Raw genomic sequence first — 19996 nt, 5'->3', positions numbered from 1 at the left:
AAAAAAAAGAATGCTTAGATCATGGGATGCCTGGGTGGCTCAGTCGGTTAAGCGTCTGCCTTCGGCTCGGGTCATGATCCCAGGGTCCTGGGATCGAGTCCCGCATCGGGCTCCCTGCTCCGCGGGGAGCCTGCTTCTCCCTCTGCCTCTGCCTCTCTCTCTCTCTCTATCTCTCATGAATAAATAAATAAAATCTTTAAAAAAAAAAAAAAGAATGCTTAGATCACATTTATGAAATGCTTCCTAGTGTCGGGCAGGCCCAGGTGAGAGTGAGGTATGAAGGTTTAGCAGCAAACAAGAAGTCTTAGTAGCAAACAAGAAGTCTTAGTTTGTGCCTTTGAGGACCTTTGAGAGTGGAATAATAATCTCTAGATATCTGGATCTTGACAAACCTGAATTAACTTAAAGAAGCCAAGAGAAAATTCGGTTGTTCTCATACAGACTGGCAGGAACTCTTATGTGACAGTCCATCCACTAGTCCAGACAAAGACTATGGGTACTAGAACATTTTTCAATTCATTGAGTACTCATTGAGTGCAGAATCTTATACTAGGACTTTGGAATGGGGGGGCAAAACACCTCCCTGGCCAGAAGTATCCATCACAGTGAGTGCCTGAAATCTTCCTATTCAAAAAAATAACTATGTGTACTCACCTCAGAAACAATTCCCCAGAAAATGGAATATTATAGGAGGGTATAGAGCTTCTGGTTAATAAGAAGGTAGAAAAGAGAAGGGGACTCCTGCCTTTACCTGTTTGTTTTGTTTCTTAAATTCCACTTATGAGGGGCGCATGGGTAGCTTATTCCTTAAGCATCTGCCTTTGGCTCAGGTCATGATCCCGGGGTCCTGGGATCGAGCCCCACATTGGGCTCCCTGCTCGGCAGGAAGCCCGCCTCTCCCTCTACCACTCCCCCTGCTTGTGTTCCTGCTCTCGCTCTCTCACTCTCTCTGTCAAATAAATAAATAAGATCTTTAAAATTAAAAAAAAATTCCACATATGAATGAAATCATATGGTGTCTTTCTCTGACTGACTTATTTTGCTTAGCATTATACTCTCTAGCTCTGTCCGCGTCATTGCAAATGGAAAGATTTCATTCTTTATGGCTGAATAATATCCCATGGTTTATATATACCACATCTTTATCCATTCATCAACCAATGGGCACTATATCTTGGCTATTGTAAATAATGCTGCTATAAACATAGGGGTTCATGTATCCATTTGAATTAGTGTTTTTGTCTTCTTTGGGTAAATACTCAGTAGTGTGGGGTAGTTCTATTTTTAACTTTTTGAGGAATCTCCGTACTGTTTTCCAAAGTGGCTGCACCAGTTTTCATTCCCACCAAGAGTGCATGAAGGTTCCTTTTTCTCCATATCCTCACCAACACATGTTGTTTCTTGTGTTGTTGATTTTAGCCATTCTGACAGGTGTGAGGTGGTGTCTCATTGTAGTTTTGATTTGGATTTCCCTGATGGTAAATGATGAATATCTTTTCATGTGTCTGTTCGCCATCTGGATGTCTTTGGAGAAATGTCTGTTCATGTCTTCTGCCCGTTTTTTAATTGGATTATTTGTTTTTTGGGTGTTGAGTTTTACAAGTTCTTTATATATTGTGGATACTAACCCTTTATCAGATGTCATTTGCAAATATCTTCTCCCATTCCATAGGTTGCCTTTTGGTTTTGTTATTGTTTCCTTTGCTGCAAAGAAGGTTTTTATTTATATTTAGCCAGTAGTTTATTTTTGCTTTTGTTTCTAAGTCTGAATTTCTTGATCTAGCATTGAAGAACTTCTAGTTTGTCCACAAACAGTCTTTCTTGGTTGCGCCACTGGCTTACATTTGTCACTACAGGTCCAGCACCCATCACCCTTTCCCCCTTGCCCTGGAAAAATGACTTGTATAGACTATGTCTAGGGGCTCCTTATGCATTCTAGCTTTGGGTTGGAAGAGCCATGCCAGAAGATCAAAGGGAGGCAGGAGAGTGAGGTCTGGGTATTTATTCCCCTGGTTCTTTCTTCTCAAGGTATTCAGCTGTGCAGGACTTCCAGATTTGGCTAACTGTTCCCTGTCCTTGTCCCACTGGGCTTGGGGTGGTAACAGGTTTGCAGCACTCACTTATGGTTCCTGACACCCCACCCATACCTTTGTAATAAGTCCTTTTATAAATAAACCTCAGTTACTCTTAATTTGAGTGTGCCATCTGTTGTCTGTTTGAGCAGTGTCTACTCTTCTATGATCTTGAGTGAATCTTATACTCTTGCCATGCCGGGTTATTTATTTTTTGTCAAACATATTATGTTATGTTCCACAGTTTCTCTTCAGAAGGCCTTCCTTTAGGGCGCCTGGGTGGCTCAGTTGTTTAAGCGACTGCCTTCGGCTCAGGTCATGATCCTGGAGTCCCAGGATCGAGTCCCGCATCGGGCTCCCTGCTCACCAGAGAGTCTGCTTCTCCCTCTGACCCTCCCCCCTCTCATGTGCTCTCTCTCTCATTCTCTCTCTCAAATAAATAAATAAAATCTTTAAAAAAAAAAAAAAAAAAAAGAAGGCCTTCCTTTATTTTGGTAACCGCCTTATATCATTCTCACTCTAGCATTCATACAAGCTTAGTTTCTCTGATTTTGGATATTCTAGAGGTTTTCAGGGAGGAAGAAGTATTACCTGGCTATAGATTACTCATCAAAAGAATTCTGTGGTTATAATTTGTTGAAGAAATGTTGGTTAAAGTTAAGTGAGTTTTATTCAGGATATCACAAAGTTATGCTAAAATGTTAATTACATTATAAATCTGTAAGACAGTTTACCATGCTCAGATTTACTTGACTTTTTTCTAGAGCATTTATAGGGACTACGGTTTCATAAGACACACTTTGAGAAATGAAGTTTATCTAACTCTATTTCAGTGTAAGAACATCAGTCTGAAGTTAGGAATGAAAAGCATAAAGCCTTAAGCAGACTTCAGCCTGGTCATAACTTCATATGAGCAAAAATTCTTTGCTTATTACAAAAAAAATGGGTTTATAAGTGTGGCTCATGTAAATGAGAACTGTTAAGAGAGCAGTCCTGTGGCAGAGATTAGTGTATATATGAAAGTTCTTTGAGAAGTATGATTTCACTAAATGGCTTTGTAATTATTCTATCCCATACTCATTCTCAGTTGTGCACATATGACCTGCCAGGACTCCCAGAACAGCTTCCACCAAGACAAAAATCCAAGACACAGTTCTCTCTGCTAATTTGAATCAAACCAAGCTGTTGGCATTGAATACCTGTATCCCTTCTGTAACTATCAGATTTTGTTTCTCTGGGATTCTGAATCATGCATTGCATACCTTACATAGAATAGATATGAGCAATAAACATGTTCAGTTGATAAATGTATGAGAACATCTGTGGGGATTACTGCTGTTACTGAGCTAGAGGTTCCATGTCTACCTCTTTCTGTACTGTAAAAATGGGTCCTTACTTAAAGTAACCTATTTTTTTGTTTGTTTGCTCTTAGGTAGACTCTTAGTAACAAATTTAAGAATTATCTGGCATTCTTTGGCATTACCCAGAGTCAATCTTTGTAAGTATCTTTGTTAGATTACACTAAAGAAAAAAAATACTTTGTCAGGTGAACTTGCACAGTGGCTTTTGATAACCAAAAAAGCTATACCATGAAATGTGCGGAAAACTTAAATTGATAAAAACTTTAGCAATCTTAGACTAACCACAGACTGTACCATTTTGCAAAAGAAATATTTTTCAGTCCATTTTGTCTCTTGGACATACACGAGATTAGTGCTTTTACACTGAATGGTTTTTGTTCTTTGCTTATCTTTGACAACTTGCTGTGACCTGTTTTCAACTAATCCCAAAGAAGGAAGATCTAAATTGTAATAAAAGTGTAACCTTCCATTGTGTTAAATTTTGTTTTACTTATTTTTTAAAATTATTTTAGATTGTCCAGCTAGACTTTTTCTCTTGAGGTAGTGGTGCTAAGATGTTCAGTAAATAATACTGTATAGGTTTTAGAGAAGCAAACTTCCTTTGTTTCTTCCTTAGAGAAGCTTTGAATGTTGTTTGTCCAAAGAAGCAGAATTTACTTTTAGTTCTTTTAATTATTTAACTTAAATTTGTAATAATTTATTAAAACTTTTAAAGTTGTACTTTCCATATATTTAATTTTTAACACTTAAAGTTCTGTATGTAGAGGTTTTTATCTCTCAGTTTATTATATCATGTTCTTGAAATTCTTTGCTTTTGAATTTTAGCTATCGGTTACAACTGCATATTGAACATTACAACAAGGACTGCTAACTCTGTAAGTCTGAAAAACTTATTGAAATATATATAGTGAAGAAACATTAGATATTTGAGATTGGACTTTGTTTTCACTGTAAATGGGAAATTGCTCTTGAAATCTGATCTTTTAAATAAATTTGTCCTTACAGAAATTACGAGGCCAGACTGAAGCTCTTTATATACTAACAAAATGTAACAGTACTCGTTTTGAGTTTATATTTACAAATTTGGTTCCTGGAAGTCCTAGACTTTTTACTTCTGTGATTGCAGTACACAGGTATGGTAATACTTTATGGATTATTGAATAATTTTAAGGCAATTTTATGATACAGAGGTTTAGAGGATAAAGTGTATAAGTGTGGTACTATTTTCCTCCAAGTTCAGAAAATTGCAATATCCTGAAGATAGATAGAAGAACATATTGCATTATCATTTAATAAGCACTTTGAAAGTATTTTTAAAACAATAAGACTACTGAAGATTCATAAAAATTTCTACTTGAAGATTCTATTAAATTTTTAAGCTACCAGGGTAGTTACAGTGAAATAGAGAGTTCATTCAATATAGATAACCAAGTTGGATAATTCAATTAATGAATTTAAAAAGATTATTTTAGGGGAACCTGGGTGACTCAGTCAGTTAAACCCCCAACTCTTAGTTTTGGCTCAGGTTGTGATCTCAGGGTCATAAGATTGAGCCCCACCTCAGGCTCTGCACTCAGTGCAGAGTCTGCTTGAGTTTCTCACTTCCTTTCCCTCCCTCCCCCCTCCCCGCACTCTCTCTCTCTCTAAAATAAATAAATCTTAAAAAATATATATTTTAGGGGCACCTGGGTGGCTCAGTTGGTTAAGCGACTGCCTTCAGCTCAGGTCACGATCCTGGAGTCCCAGGATCTAGTCCCGCATCGGGCTTCCTGCTCCTCGAGGAATCTGCTTCTCCCTCTGACCCTCCCCTCTCTCATGCTCTCTCTCTCTCTCAAATAAATAAATAAAAATCTTTAAAATATATATATATGTATATATATTTTTTACTAGCAGTAGAAGGCATGTCTGGGTATTTTCCCTAAGGAGTTTTGTTGTTGTTTCCTTTGTGGTGGTTTGTTCATTTGTTTGCTAAATTATTTTCACTACCTTAGCTCTTTTTTTTTTTTTTTAAGATTTTATTTACTTGAGAGAGAGAGCACACAGGGAGAAGGAGAAGCAGACTCCCTGCTGAGCAAGGAGCCCAACGTAGGGCTCGATCCCAGGACTCTGGGATCATGACCTGAGCCCAAGGCAGCTGCTTAAGTAACTGAGCCACCCAGGGGCCCCCACTCTCTTTTTTTTTTAATTCTATAAAGAAATGCAAGTTGACATTTTCTCATTTCAAAGAGAACTCTCAGTCATTTAAGCATCCCAACTCTTGATTTTGGCTCAGGTCATGATTTCATGGTTGTGAGATTGAGCCCCATGATGGGCTCCACACTCAGTAGGGAGTCTGCTTGAGATTCTTTCTGTTCCTCTCCTTCTTCCTCTCCCTCTGCCGCTCCCCCGCTTGTGTGTGCTCTCTCTCTCTTGCTCTCTCTCAAATAAATAAATCCTTAAAAAAACTAATCAAAACTAATAATAAATACAGAACTTTCTTCTGTATTTATTATTTATCAATAGGAAGGCATGGAGAGAAAACAAAGAGGGATTTTATATATATTATATATATATATATATAAATTGCACGCAGCTACACGCTGTCCTAGGGTCCCTTTTGGAGTTGGTACAGATTCATTCCAATTTTCTGTATAGAGGTAGCTGTGAGCACAATGTTTGTAGTTGCAATGAGAAAAGTAATTGGACTCCCAATTGTGCCTTTGACTAAAAGGTGCCTTTGATTAAAACAGAAATGGAGGGAAGCATTTTGATAGGGAAAAATAATTTCCATGTCTGTTATATGCAAGCATTGTTTTTCAGCTTAAAGAGAAAATGTTTCCTCTCATTTGTGCTGTATGATACACGTTGTCTTAAAAATTAGACCTCTAAAAATAGGTTACTGAAATACTACACTAAAATGATAAAGTCTATAAAAGACTGTGACACCAAAATTTATTGAAAAGCAAATTTTTAAATTTATTGTGATAATTACTTGAGTGATATACATAAGTATTAATAACTGTATATTTTGGTAGATAAGTAAACATAACCTAGGAAAACCACATTTTCAGTTTGTGTTGGTCTTTGTTCTTTTTTATAGAGCATATGAAACTTCTAAAATGTATCGTGATTTTAAATTGAGAAGTGCACTAATTCAAAATAAGCAACTAAGATTATTACCACAAGAACATGTATATGATAAAATCAATGGAGTATGGAATTTATCCAGTGATCAGGTATTGTGCAAAAAGCTAATGAACCTTTTGGGTCAGTACTTTGGTAATCATTTTTCCATTGTCATTGAGTTTGAATATTCACTTAACTCTCTTAAAATTAGCTTTATATCTCCTGATAAGCTAGTATTATAGCTCTTGATATGAAATAATATTCTGATTTTCATATTTTTATGGTTTTGTGTTCTTTTTAGCAACATTTGTTGTACATAGAATTTACAGGTGGAGTGGTCCTTAGAGATTATCTAGTTCAGTGTCCATTCACTTATAGACTAAAAACTCAGGCCCCAAAGAATTAAGTGACTTCACACATCTAGTTCATCTGAGAACTGTGTTCTTCCCCACATGCTGCACTACTCCCAACATCTTAATAACTTATGCTGATGGAGGATAGCCATGAGGTGGACAGTCATGGAAGACTTTTAATCTGGTCTTTTAGGGGCACCTGGCTGGCTCAGTTGGAAGAGCATACAGCTCTTGATCTCGGGGTTGTGAGTTCAAGCCCCATATTGGGTGTATTTTATTTAAAAATAAAATCTTAAAAAAAAAAAAATCTGGTCCTTATGGAATTAAACATATAACTCATTTGGTGATTCCTACATCCATTATCATAACTTCTCATTTGCTCTTGAAGTTATGACCAGTTAAAACATCTAAGTTGGAATAAGTAACACATCAATTTCTAAAGAAAAATTTTCTCTTATCTAAGAATAGTTTCCAGCCTGTGTGTGTGTTACACCCTAGGTTAGACTGATAACCTCTGGGGTAAAGCTATAGCATTTGAATGAAGAGCTTCTTGCTGAACATTGAATCATAAACTTAAGTTGCAATTAAATTTTGCTCATTTGAAAAGTTCTAGTTTTGGGGTGCCTAGGTGGCTCAGTCATTAAGCATCTGCCTTTGGCTCAGGTCATGATCCCAGGGTCCTGGGATCGAGCCCCTCATCGGGCTCCCCACTACGCAGGAAGCCTGCTTCTCCCTCTCCCATTCCCCTGCTTGTGTTCCCTCTCTCGCTGTGTCCCTCTCTATCAAATAAATAAATAAATCTTAAAAAAAAAAGAACTAGTTTTAAACAGTGATAATGGTTCTGTAGTATATAGACAGCTCTACATCTGAATAAGTCCTCATCAGGAATCAGCAAGCTTTTTACTCTAATGGTCCAGATAGTAAATATTTTAGGCTTTGCAGGTCATACCATTTCTGTCATAACTTCTCAGACTTGCCATTGTAGTGTGAAACCAGCCATAGGCAACAAATGAGCATGGCTAAGTTTCAATAAAACTTTGTTATGGACACTGAAATTTGAATTTCGTACAGTAGTCATGTATCATGAATTATTATTCTTTTGACTTTTTTCCAGCCATTGAAAAATCTAAAACTTGGTTTGTGGGGCCAAGAAACTTGGCTTCTTGGCTTGTGGGCCATACAAAATGAGGCAGCAGGCCAGATTTGTCCCGCAGACCATAGTTTACAGATCCCTACTTTAGGTCATAGCTTAGATGTCACTTTCTATAAGCTTCCTTCTGTGTGTTACTTATGCAGGCTATACTTAATTACCACTTTACATTGTTCCTGCTCTAAAATATTGAGCTTGTCTGTACCCCAACATTAGTAGGCTTTATAAGGGTAGGGGTGGCATCACTCTGTTAGATCCTTACCATCTAGCACCACACCTGGCATTTTAAATTAATTAATTAAGATGTTCAGAATTATCAGAAATACTGTACTGAAAATAGGAATGTTATTGTTAACCTAACGTATGTTTATTAAATATAAAATATGCCCTCCTATTCTTTTAAAAAATCCTTAGTTTTGCAAGTTGCTCTCTTCTAAAATAAGAAGAAAGAATGACATAAATAATTATTCCTTATAAAATTAGACTTAGTACTGTTTAATGGGACGTGGGCCAGGAAAAGGGGGCTAAAATTTTTTGTATAACAATTTTTTGCAAGATGAGAGTAGAGGAGGGAAATCTAGACACTTACACATATGTTTATTAACTTAATTATAATTAAGAAATAGGTGGTCTTTTCTGCTGTTTCAAACCTGGTCATCCCAGAAGAGGACTTTTCAGGTTTTAGGTTTGTAAGTTAATGTTTTGTGTCCAACCTCAGCATATAAAATAAATTCCTCTGGGAGTATATGGTGGGGAGGAGGTGGAGGTGGAGGTGGATAATGATGTGGATAAATGGTAGAGGTGGCTAATTTTGGTGCCATGTACTAGGTATTAAAGATTTTTTTAGATCATTTAGTTACCATACTGTAATAATTTTGAGTAGATGTTGAGGGGCCATATAATTGGAAGACAGTTTTGATTTATAGTTAGTATTGAAAAGCTGTAAAACATTTCTTGTGAACTAATGGGGGTTATCACATAAGTTTTGTCTTTCTCTTACGACAACTTCCTTGTCTTAACTTATCCCAGGTTTTGAATAATAGTTGTAATAAGATCTAACACTGCAGAATGCTTACTGTGTGTCAGACACTGTGATAAGGGCTTTATTTATAGGGGTTATTTTATCAGATCTCCATTTTACGTTTGACACAATGCACCAAGAACAAATTTTTGCCCATGGTCAGGCAACTGATAAGTACTGATGGTATAATGATTAGAGTCTAACTTCAGAATCCAGGCCCTCAGTCATCTAATTGTTCTTCGATCCAGTGAATAATGAAGTCATTAATACTCCATGATAATTCTGGCATTCTCTGCTACTGTGATAATCAGAATCATTCTGATGTTTAGAAAATAAAGAGTAAGTAGTCAAGCAAATGATCATTGATGTATCTCTTATCTTTTACAGGGAAATTTAGGAACCTTTTTTATTACCAATGTGAGAATTGTGTGGCATGCAAATATGAATGACAGTTTTAACGTCAGCATACCATATCTACAAATTGTAAGTGCATGCATTTTGGTGACCTTATTTTAATGTAGAATAAATAATTTCTGTTCATTAGTTAATAGAACTTTCAGGATTAGATGAATTCTGTTTCCCTCTTTTTAAGTGGCAGCAGTGTAGCTGAGAGCAGACTTTAAAATATTGATAATTTACAATTTCAACATAGAAAAGACCCAATAGTACTTACATTCAAGGGAAACCCCACCATTATCAACTCGCTATTAAGAGAGAAATATACTGGATTTAAAAATTTTTAATAGTCCCCATACAGGGGCACTTGGGTGGCTCAGTCAGTCAAGCATCTGCCTTCAGCTCAGGTCATGATCCCAGGGCCCTGGGATCGAGCCCTGCTCCAAGGGAGGCCTGCTTCTCCCTCTTCCTCTCCCCCTCCCCCTCCTTGTGTTCCCTCTCTTGCTGTGTCTCTCTCTGTCAAATAAATAAATAAAAATCTAAAAAAAAGAAGAAAGAAAGAAAATCATAGAATCTGATAGGAAGAAAGTGATTTCTGGCCATCTAAAGAAATACAAGAATTTATAATCGTGGCTGGGAAGATATGACATAGTCTACATAACCATTTGATAAACTGGTGTTTGTATTGTTCATTGCTGTTTTATATGGTTTACATGTGTTAATAGCTTGTCTGACCTAATCTCTATTATACTAAAAAATTACTGAGTAGTAAACAACCTTGTGCTTTTTATTCTTCAGATAGACACTTTCTGTTATTTAAGAATACAGTTACCAAATATGGCCTCTGGAATGAATTCAGCCTGGTCCAAACAACTTGCAATCTGATATCACAGTCTGTCACTAGGACAGTCATATTCATGTGACTTTTAAAAACTAACCCAGCCTTGGGAACAACAAAAAACACTGGCTCTCCAGTACTAAAAGATTGCAGGCCTTTGGTTTAAAATACTCAGAAAAGTTGTAGACTCCCTGATTGTGGGGGATATTTGAGTCAGATAATTTTGTGCATATTTCAGAGATGCCTTCTTTGTATTACCGTACAAGTTTGCTGCCTATTTCTAGTATGAACATTTTCATTTACTTGATCTCTATGGGAGTATAATGAAGGAAAGAGGGAGAATCTTTAAATTATGAAAAGCAGTTACTGTATAGAAGTTGAAAAACTTGTTTGTGCTAAAGAATCACTACTATCAGATAATAAAAACATGCATTTTCTTCTTTTCCATTTTACATCTAGCGTTCAATAAAGATTAGAGATTCAAAATTTGGTTTAGCTCTTGTCATAGAAAGCTCTCAGCAGGTAAGATATTTTATGTCTGTATTAATCTTTAATAGGTTTTTTAAACTATGTGACAGTCTATATTTTTTGTTTTATTTATGTAGTAACCAGTTTACATCCAAGAGGAATATTAGCTTGTAACATGTTAAATAAAGAGTTTAAAGTCATATAGTAATTGTCCACATAGGAAAAATCTTTTTATGTTTACTTGTTGGGCAGACATAACCATTATTATCATTATGATTATCATTTTTAATGACAGAGTTAAGTCACTGTACTTTTCATGAATTCTCTCAATCTTTGCACAACCCTATGATACAGTTACTATTTTTCCCCATTTTACATTCAAGGAAACTGAGGCTTGGAGAAGTTAGGAACCTTGCCCACAGCCTCACAACTAGTAAGTGGTGGGAATAGATTTTGATTCAGGTCTGACTGACTCACCAGAATGTCATTGAGAAACACAGATATATACAAATATACACACACATGCACCCTATTTGGGATTTTATACTCTCACATGCAGATTATACTATATCTTATTATAGTTGCTGTGCCCCATTAGGCCAGGTCTTTGCAGAAATACATTTGAATAAAACATTTACTTATTTGTAAAATCAGCGCTCTTCTAAATTCTAAATATAAATATGAATGTCTAGTCACACCTTTCCCCTGGCCTGCAGATTTGTAGCTTCCATTTACTGAGTGCTTACTATGTTCCAGGAACTGTATCAAATATCATGTGTACATCATTTTATTTAATACAACAATTAGATAACTTTTATGGTTAGAAGATTGAGGCTTGGATGGGGTAGCCGAGTGATGGGTATTAAGGAGGGCACATGGTGTGATGAGCACTGGGTGTTATAGGCAACTAATGAATCATTGAACACTACATCAAAAACTAATGATGTACTATATGTTGGCTAACTGAACATAATAAAAAAATAATAATAAATAAATAATAATAACAAGAAAAAGAAAATTGAGGCTTAAAAGATTAAGAAAAGTATGTTTCCCAGCATCATATAGCTAGTAAATTTGTTGTAAAACCAGAATTTAAACTCAAAAGTATATGCTCTCAACCTAAAGCATATGCTCTCACCTTTCACAGTATGCTACTTAATTTTTCAACACTTTTCAACAACAACCTGTCGTGGTCAGGTTTCTTTCTAAATCTTCAAGGAATTAGCCTCAGCTGGGCCATTCCCTTTCTTTTAATATATGGTCTATTCCTTTTCAAGGTCTAGCTCAAGAAAAACTTAGTTCCATTGGCCTTCACAATCTATAGTCTGTTTTTTTAAATCTTAAAATATCATCTTTGATATTTACTGATGAAATGATGTGATATCTGGATATGCTTCAAAATAATCCTGAGTGTGTAAGGGGAGGAGATTTGGGGAAAGGGGAGGTTAAAGATGGAACAGAGTTGGCCATATGTTGCTACTTATTGAAGCTGGATGATGGCTACATGGACACTTATTGTACCCTTTTTTCTATTTTTGTATATGCTTTATGTTCTTCATTACAAAAGTTTTAATTAAAAAAATCAGCTTACCTATGGTGCTCTGAAATAAGGACATTAGAGCTATAGTTTTTATGTACTGTAAATACCCATTCCTCAGGCTTGTTTTTTGTTTATTCATTATTTTTTCTTACAGAGCGGAGGATATGTTCTTGGCTTTAAAATAGATCCTGTGGAAAAACTACAAGAATCAGTTAAGGAAATCAATTCACTTCACAAAGTCTATTCTGCCAGTCCTATATTTGGAGTGGATTATGAGATGGAAGAAAAGGTAATTTGTTCAGTATATAAAATGCATAGTTTGCTGAGTTGCTTTTACAGTCTATAAAATTCAGATATAAACACATTGTATACAGTTTAATTTTGAACCATGTTTAAATGATGAATATACAGACTCTGCTCAGAGAGCACGACCCCTCAGCCATCACTAATTTGTGCCATCTACCTGTCTTCTCACTGGCTGCTTCATCATACATTCCTGCCCTTCTAGATGAGCAGTTTATCCAGAGAAGTGTCCATGTGCAAGGCTCCTCTGATGTGGACAGACTTCAGTCTCTCACTCTGTTTTATTTTTATTCCACTTCTGCCTCCCACTAGCATTTGGGCAAACTTCACAGGCCTCACAGACACCACACCCACCCTGCTCTCCAGGTACATCAGCTCTCCTTTGACTTTACTCTTCAGCCTCTCCAGCTGGGATCCTTGTCATCTGGTCTGTCACTGGTGTCCTCACCAGCCACTCCATTAGAGATGTCCTCACTTTCTGCTCTGTCAGCGGTATTCTGGCCAGAGGTTCTGTCTCGGATGCCCTCACTGACCACTCATGACAGGTTCCCTTGCTGTCTGTTCTTTTGCTGGCGCCCTCACTGTACCCTACGATGGTGCCCTTGCCACCCACTCTTTCAGCAGCGTCCCTGCTGGTGCTCAGCGTGTTGAGCCCTATCACATAGCACATATATTATCTATATCTCCTCTGCTCTTGGACTGCAGCGTGTGACCGGAGAAGATCGGGAAGTAGGGCTGGGCAGCTGAGTTCAAATTCACACCCTCTGACTTCAAACAGACCCTTGTTGCCTGGTAGCGTTCCTTGCTAGTTTTTTCTCTCCCTGTAATATTCTCTATATATCCCCCTTCCCTTCCAGCTGAAACTTCTCTCTGGGTTGCTGACACTATATTATACATACACTCATGTTTTTCACATCTTTAACCATCCTTTTCTGTTTTCCTCCCAACCTGCACTTCTTTCAGAACTCTCCCTTTCATTCTGCCTTCTCTGTATTTCCCTCAGGAATATAAACCCTCTTCCAGTTTCCTCAACCTATACTTCTGTAGATGACTCCCACATCTTTTATTCTGATCTTGACACATTCTCTCAGACGAGCATGGTTCTAAATATTCCTGAATATTTTCATGTAAATGAGCATTCCAAACAACATAAATTGAATTTCTCATTTAAAAGTTTGTCCTAGTAATTTTCCAAATCTGTAAGATACACTGGGACTTGAGTATCTCAAACTTGGTATACCTAAAATGCTATCATTTTTCTCAAAAGCACCATCCTGCTGATCTATTTATTTTCTACTGATTTACTTTTAGCATTGGCAAAGTCAGCTGTGCTCAAAACCTCAGAGATTTCATTTTTTATTTTCCTGATTGTCTTATTTTACACATTCAATCATACAATCTCCTCCCTTTTCCTATCCCTTTCTTTTCACTCACACCACAATTACCATTATTACTCTTGCTTGCATAATAATATTGTAAAACATGCCTGGTCCTTGGAACCTGGCAAACCTGACTTTCGTCCCAATTTCACCATTTATTTGTGATGCTAGGCAGATTTGAGCTTCAATTTTCTCGTTAAAAAATGAAGATAATCTGGGTGCCTGGGTGGCTCAGTCAGTTAAGCGTCTGCCTTTGGCTCAGGTCAGGATCCCAGGATCCCGGGATCAAGTCCTGTGTTGGGCTCCCTGCTCAGCGGGGAGCCTGCTTCTCCCTCTGCCCTTCCCCCCTGCTCGTACTGTCTCACTGTCTCTCTCTCTCACTCAAATAAATAAATAAAATCTTTACTTTTAAAAAAAAAAAATGAAGATAATCTCTCTCACAAAGTTATTGATGACATTCATGAAATGCCTGGCACATGAGAGACACTCAGTATATTAGTTCTCCTACCCATTGTCTCTCTACCTTTCATTTCTTTTCTTTTTTTGGCCCCCAGTACATAATAATAACCAGCCATAATAACCCACTCTGTCATCTCATATAAGGCCCTACTCCAAAGCCACTTCTTCAGGAAGGTCTTCCCTGACCACCGTCTAAAACAGCAGCCTCCATCATTTTTTTGTTCCTTATCCCTGTTTGCTTGCTTGCTTTATTTTTGGTAACACTCATCAGTCTTCTCCACTATAAATAATCTCCATGAAGTCAGGGATTTTCATCTATTTAACCACTGTATTTCCAGCAGTTAGAACTAGCACATAATAGGCGCTTTAGTGAATATTCATAGATGTTGAATGACTGCATTGAACACCTACTGTTCCCATTCACTGCTCTAAGAACTTTATACGCATCATCTCTTTTAATCCTCCCAACCTTACTATAAAGTATAGCATTATTATTATCCTTATCTCACAGTTGTGGAGACTGAGGCTTAGCTAGGTTAAGTTACTTGTACAGAGGGGCGCCTGGGTGGCTCAGTCGGTTAAGCAGCTGCCTTCGGCTCAGGTCATGATCCCAGAGTCCTGGGATCGAGCCCCACATCAGGCTCCTTGCTCAGCAGGGAGCCTGCTTCTCCCCTTCCTGTCGTTCCCCCTGCTTGTGTTTGCTCTCTCTCTCGCTCTCTCTCGCTCTCTGTGTCAAATAAATAAATAAAATCTTTAAAAAAAAAAAGTTACGGGGCGCCTGGGTGGCTCAGTCAGTTAGGCGTCTGCCTTCAGCTCAGGTCATGATCCTGGGGTCCTGGGATCAAGCCCCACATCGGGCTCCTTGCTCTGCAGGAGGCCTGCTTCTCCCTCTCCCTCTGCTGTTCCCCCTGCTTGTGTTCCCTCTCTCTCTCTCTCTGTCAAATAAATAAATAAAATCTTTTAAAAATAAATAAATAGGGCGCCTGGGTGGCTCAGTTGGTTGGGCGACTGCCTTCGGCTCAGGTCATGATCCTGGAGTCCCGGGATCGAGTCCCGCATCGGGCTCCCTGCTCAGCGGGGGGTCTGCTTCTCCCTCTCCCGCTCCCCCCTCTCGTGCTCACTCTCTCTCTCTCTCAAATAAATAAATAAAATCTTTAAAAATAAATAAATAAATAAATAAATAAAAATTTAAAAAAGTTACTTGTACACAGTCACACAACTCTGAACATGGTTGAAACATTGAGGCTATCCTCAGATTAGGGGATCAGGTCACTCTCATCAAGCAATATACTTCTACCCTACACACCCTCCCACCAATTACCTATAGATAAAGTCTGAATTCTTTGGGCTGGTATTAAAGAATTTCAGTGGACACCAGCCTACATTTCCTACCTTATCTGTACAGCCACAGTATCTGGCTGTGCAGGCTGTGCAGGCTGTGTACTGCTCAACTATGAGAACAGGTAAACATAGGCTTTAGTGTGAATGATGCTCCTTGGGATTGTTCAGTACAATAGCCCTGCACAGCTTCTTCTGTCTCATGGGACTCTTCTGTTCTGACCATACTGGATTATTCATCATTCTTCAGCACATCCTGTGGTTTCTCACCTTTGCTGATGCTGGTCCCCTCTGCCAGAAATACCTTTCCCATAATCCTACCTATGGAAGTTATCCTCATTCTAAAAGGCCTATATTACATGCCATTCTTTTCTGCATGAAAGTTTCTGGGATTCACAAGCCAGAAGTTGTGCTGTCTCTAAACTTCTTTATTATAATAGATACTACATATGTTACAACTATTTTCATAGGTTGAACCTTATGATATTAATATCTGACCATGTTTGACTAATAAAAATGGCAATTTCATATGTTCCAACCTAATATTTAGTTATTGTAATTGTGTTTTATCCTTTGCTCCACCCCCACTAGATTACAAACCTTTTGTGGGTAGGGGCAAGGACTTTTTACCCTTGGTAGTGTTAGCATAGTGCCTAACTCACCTAAAATACTAAAACATTTGGAAAAAAAGGGCGCCTGGGTGGCTCAGTCGTTAAGCATCTGCCTTCAGCTCAGGTCATGATCCCAGGGTCCTGGGATCGAGCCCCGCATCGGGCTCCCTGCTCAGCGGGGGCCCCGTTTCTCCCCCTCCCACTCCCCCTGCTTGTGTTCCCTCTCTCTGTATCTCTCTCTGTCAAATAAATAAATAAAATCTTTAAAAAAAAAATTTGAGGGCGCCTGGGTGGCTCAGATGGTTGGGCGTCTGCCTTCGGCTCAGGTCATGATCTCAGGGTCCTGGGATCGAGTCCCGCATCGGGCTCCCTGCTCCTTGGGAGCCTGCTTCTCCCTCTGCCTTTCTCTCTCACTCCGTCTCTCATGAATAAAAAAAAAAAAAAAAAAAAAAAAATCTTTAAAAAAAAAAATTTGAAAAATGAACTAATATCAGCACCACATTTTATTCTGCTTTACCATTGGAATATTGCATGCAAATCTTAGTTCTTTTGCTCTTCACAAATTCTATTTAATGATTATTTTGAAGAAAATTGAAAATTTGCTGTATCCAAACTTAGTTTTTTTAAACTACTTGAAAGAAATCAAATTAAGTCCATTGAGAGTTTTTCTTTAAGGATATCTCCAAGTATCATATTAAGTTTGTGTAAATTTGTCATATTAATACTTTTGATGATACTGACTTCAGATTTAAAAGCTTAGGTTTAACTGATTTATTACTCATTAGTTTTAATAGAATATAAATTATACAATGATTTTTCTAAGACTTGAGTAGTTTTCAATTGTTTTATCCTTTTACAAGTATTTACAATTCTCACAGCACAATTTACTAAAATTAATTAATATTGTCTCCTTGATGCATTTTTTTTCCTTGATGCATTTTAATATCTACTGATTTTTAGCCACAGCCCCTTGAAGCTCTGACAGTTGAACAGATTCAAGATGATGTAGAAATAGACTCTGATGATCACACGGACGCTTTTGTGGTGAGCATGACAAAGAAGAGCTACTAAATTTCTTATGTTTTTTTTTTATCTGAGTCATGTTTAAGTAATGGCTTAAGTGCATAAAACACCATAGAACTTGAGACTTTTGAGAGTTATCTTAAACATGAGTTGGAAAGTAATTTTTTTTAAGTTAAAGATTTTTTCCTTGTGTGAAATTACTTCTAAATTACCAAACTGGGAAATAGTTTTAGAACACTATTATTCAGAGGATTTCAGATCTATGAAAAATTTTTTATACCTTAGAATAATAGAACAGGTTAAATAGTTAATTAAATTAATTTAAAATCTATACTTTTCATTATTAATCCTTATGAGATGGACGTCCTTTCAATTTATTGGTATATTATCTTAAAAAGTGTATTTGAACTATGAGCTTTCCTGTTTCCAAATTTGTATTATTCATAGCCAAAATAATACTAATGCTTTCTATATAGTGTAGTGTATGAATCTGACCAGCATACCTCTCTGGGAATAAATATTTTTTTAAAAGTGTGAAATTAGTATAAAATATTTAATTATAAACTACAGCATTTGCTGACACATTGAAGCACTGACTGTTTTGTTTTGCCAGCACCTTCTTCTAAACCAAAAGTAGGGATGAAATTTTATAGCTTCTAAGTCATTCTTTTTATCTCCTTTCAAGTTAACAATGCTAATTGTATACTAAATTACAAAACACATTTTTTGGAGCTCAAAGCATAACTCTTATAGTCATTACTAATGATTGACAGAAGAAGTGAAGTCCACTACTAGCATAGTAAAGATAGGTGTGAAGACCATTAGACACAGTAACAGAATGTAAAATACATTTAGTTACACAATTGTTCTGTAAATTAATTACTTGTTCCTTGGTCCACTGACCTGTTATATGTCAAATATGTGAAATATAATTTCTTTGTCTTATAGGCTTATTTTGCTGATGGCAATAAGGTAAGGACATTTTATCTATAGTATATGAAATAAAAACTTTCTATATTCCAAAATTTAGTATTCACGACACTTATGTGAAACCTATTTTTTGTTTTTTTCCTCTTCCTTGCCCACCTTCTCTTTTCCCATCTCATCCTCTTATCTCCCAAAAAGCAACAAGATCGTGAACCTGTATTTTCAGAAGAACTGGGGCTTGCAATAGAGAAATTGAAGGATGGATTCACCCTACAGGGACTTTGGGAAGTAATGAGTTGATCTTGAGTTGAGCTGGATTTCTATTTAAAGATATCTCAAGATTAAAGATACTAGGCGCCTGCTATAAGGCATGGAATAGTTTCTACTTTTACAGAAAAAGCTTTTAAGAAAGAGTTTTTTAATGATTAAGGAAAAACTCATTTAAGATTTTATTGCCACCTTTCTAAAACTTATATTTAAAATTGTAATCAAAATGTATCTGGTTTGTAAATATGTTTATTTTGTACCTAATGCTTGTAAATTATTAGTCTGCAGATAATAAATGACTGTATCATGTTGGGTTTAATAAAGAATTTATACAGCACCATTTAGTGTTTTTAAAGTGTTATTTAAAAGAATAAGACTATTCTTATGGAGTAATCAAAATACTGCCTTTTTAATTGTAAAAATCTGGTTTAAATAAATTATCAAATAGTTCCAAATGTAAGCCAACTCTAATATAAATTGTAGCCCTTAAACTTGTCATGTTTAAGTGACCATTTCTGTAAAACCTAAAAATTATGGTTAACTCTGGAGTATATCAACCCCTATGTAATGTTTTGGGCACTATCTTATAGTTTTGGCAAGAATACATTTATTTTGTAAGGAAATAGTTTTAAATAGTTCGTAAATAAATTGTTCATTTATTGACTTTCTCTTTATTTGTACTCATTGAAACCTCTTTGAAGTTTTCAAAAAATAGGATATTCTCTGATTTCTTGGTTAGCTGTGATTTGGGAACTTCTCTGGCATCCGTGTTTTTTGCCACTGCTTTGGTATAAAGAAACATTGTAAGGAACCTTTGTCAAATCATTGAAATTAGCCAAAGGAGCCCTCTTTCTCTAGAGGGAAAGGAGTGTGTAATAACATATAAAATAAGATGCAACTGTATGTACAACCATAAACACATAGTAAAACCAAATGCTAGCGGGACGCCTGTGTGGCTCAGCCAGTTAAGCATCTGCCTTCAGCTCAGGTCATGATCCCAGGGTGCTGGGATCAAGTCTCGCATCAGGCTCCCTGCTCAGTGGGAAGCCTGCTTCTCCCTCTGCCTGCTCTGCCTGCCAGTCCCCCTGCTTGTTCTCTCTGTCTCTCTCACACAAATAAATAAAATCTTAAAAAAAAAAAGGGAGGGGGCGCCTGGGTGGCTCAGATGGTTGGGCATCTGCCTTCGGCTCAGGTCATGATCCCAGGATCCTGGGATCGAGCCCCACATCCGGCTCCTGGCTCAGCGAGGAGCCTGCTTCTCCCTCTCCCTCTGCCTCTCTCCCTGCTTATGCTTTATCTCTCTCTCTCGCTGAATCTCTGTGTCTCAAATGAATAAATAAAATCTTAAAAAAAAAAATTTTTTTTAAATGCTAGCCAAGTGCTAA

At 37.1% G+C, this 19996-nt stretch overlaps 1 protein-coding gene across 2 annotated transcripts in view; it reads left to right on the top strand.

Annotated features, from left to right (window-relative positions):
- Positions 1 to 19274, top strand: part of BBS5 (Bardet-Biedl syndrome 5) — a 23007-nt gene extending 3733 nt beyond the window's left edge. For both annotated transcript variants that reach the window (XM_006734716.3, XM_031029626.2), the window contains exons 3-12: positions 3505 to 3570; positions 4259 to 4308; positions 4439 to 4566; positions 6513 to 6648; positions 9450 to 9545; positions 10756 to 10818; positions 12459 to 12593; positions 17355 to 17438; positions 18366 to 18389; positions 18543 to 19274. In XM_006734716.3, the coding sequence (XP_006734779.1) occupies positions 3505 to 3570; positions 4259 to 4308; positions 4439 to 4566; positions 6513 to 6648; positions 9450 to 9545; positions 10756 to 10818; positions 12459 to 12593; positions 17355 to 17438; positions 18366 to 18389; positions 18543 to 18644 (884 nt within the window). In that variant the 3' untranslated portion in view covers positions 18645 to 19274. The remainder of the gene's footprint in view (positions 1 to 3504; positions 3571 to 4258; positions 4309 to 4438; positions 4567 to 6512; positions 6649 to 9449; positions 9546 to 10755; positions 10819 to 12458; positions 12594 to 17354; positions 17439 to 18365; positions 18390 to 18542) is intronic.
- Positions 19275 to 19996: the final 722 nt, after the last annotated feature.

Source organism: Leptonychotes weddellii, chromosome 3 (genome assembly GCF_054177405.1).
Source record: "Leptonychotes weddellii isolate Sample4059 chromosome 3, ASM5417740v2, whole genome shotgun sequence".
Classification (NCBI taxonomy): domain Eukaryota; kingdom Metazoa; phylum Chordata; class Mammalia; order Carnivora; family Phocidae; genus Leptonychotes; species Leptonychotes weddellii.
Note: the sequence above shows the minus strand (reverse complement) of the source record. Positions and strands in the feature narration are given on the sequence as shown.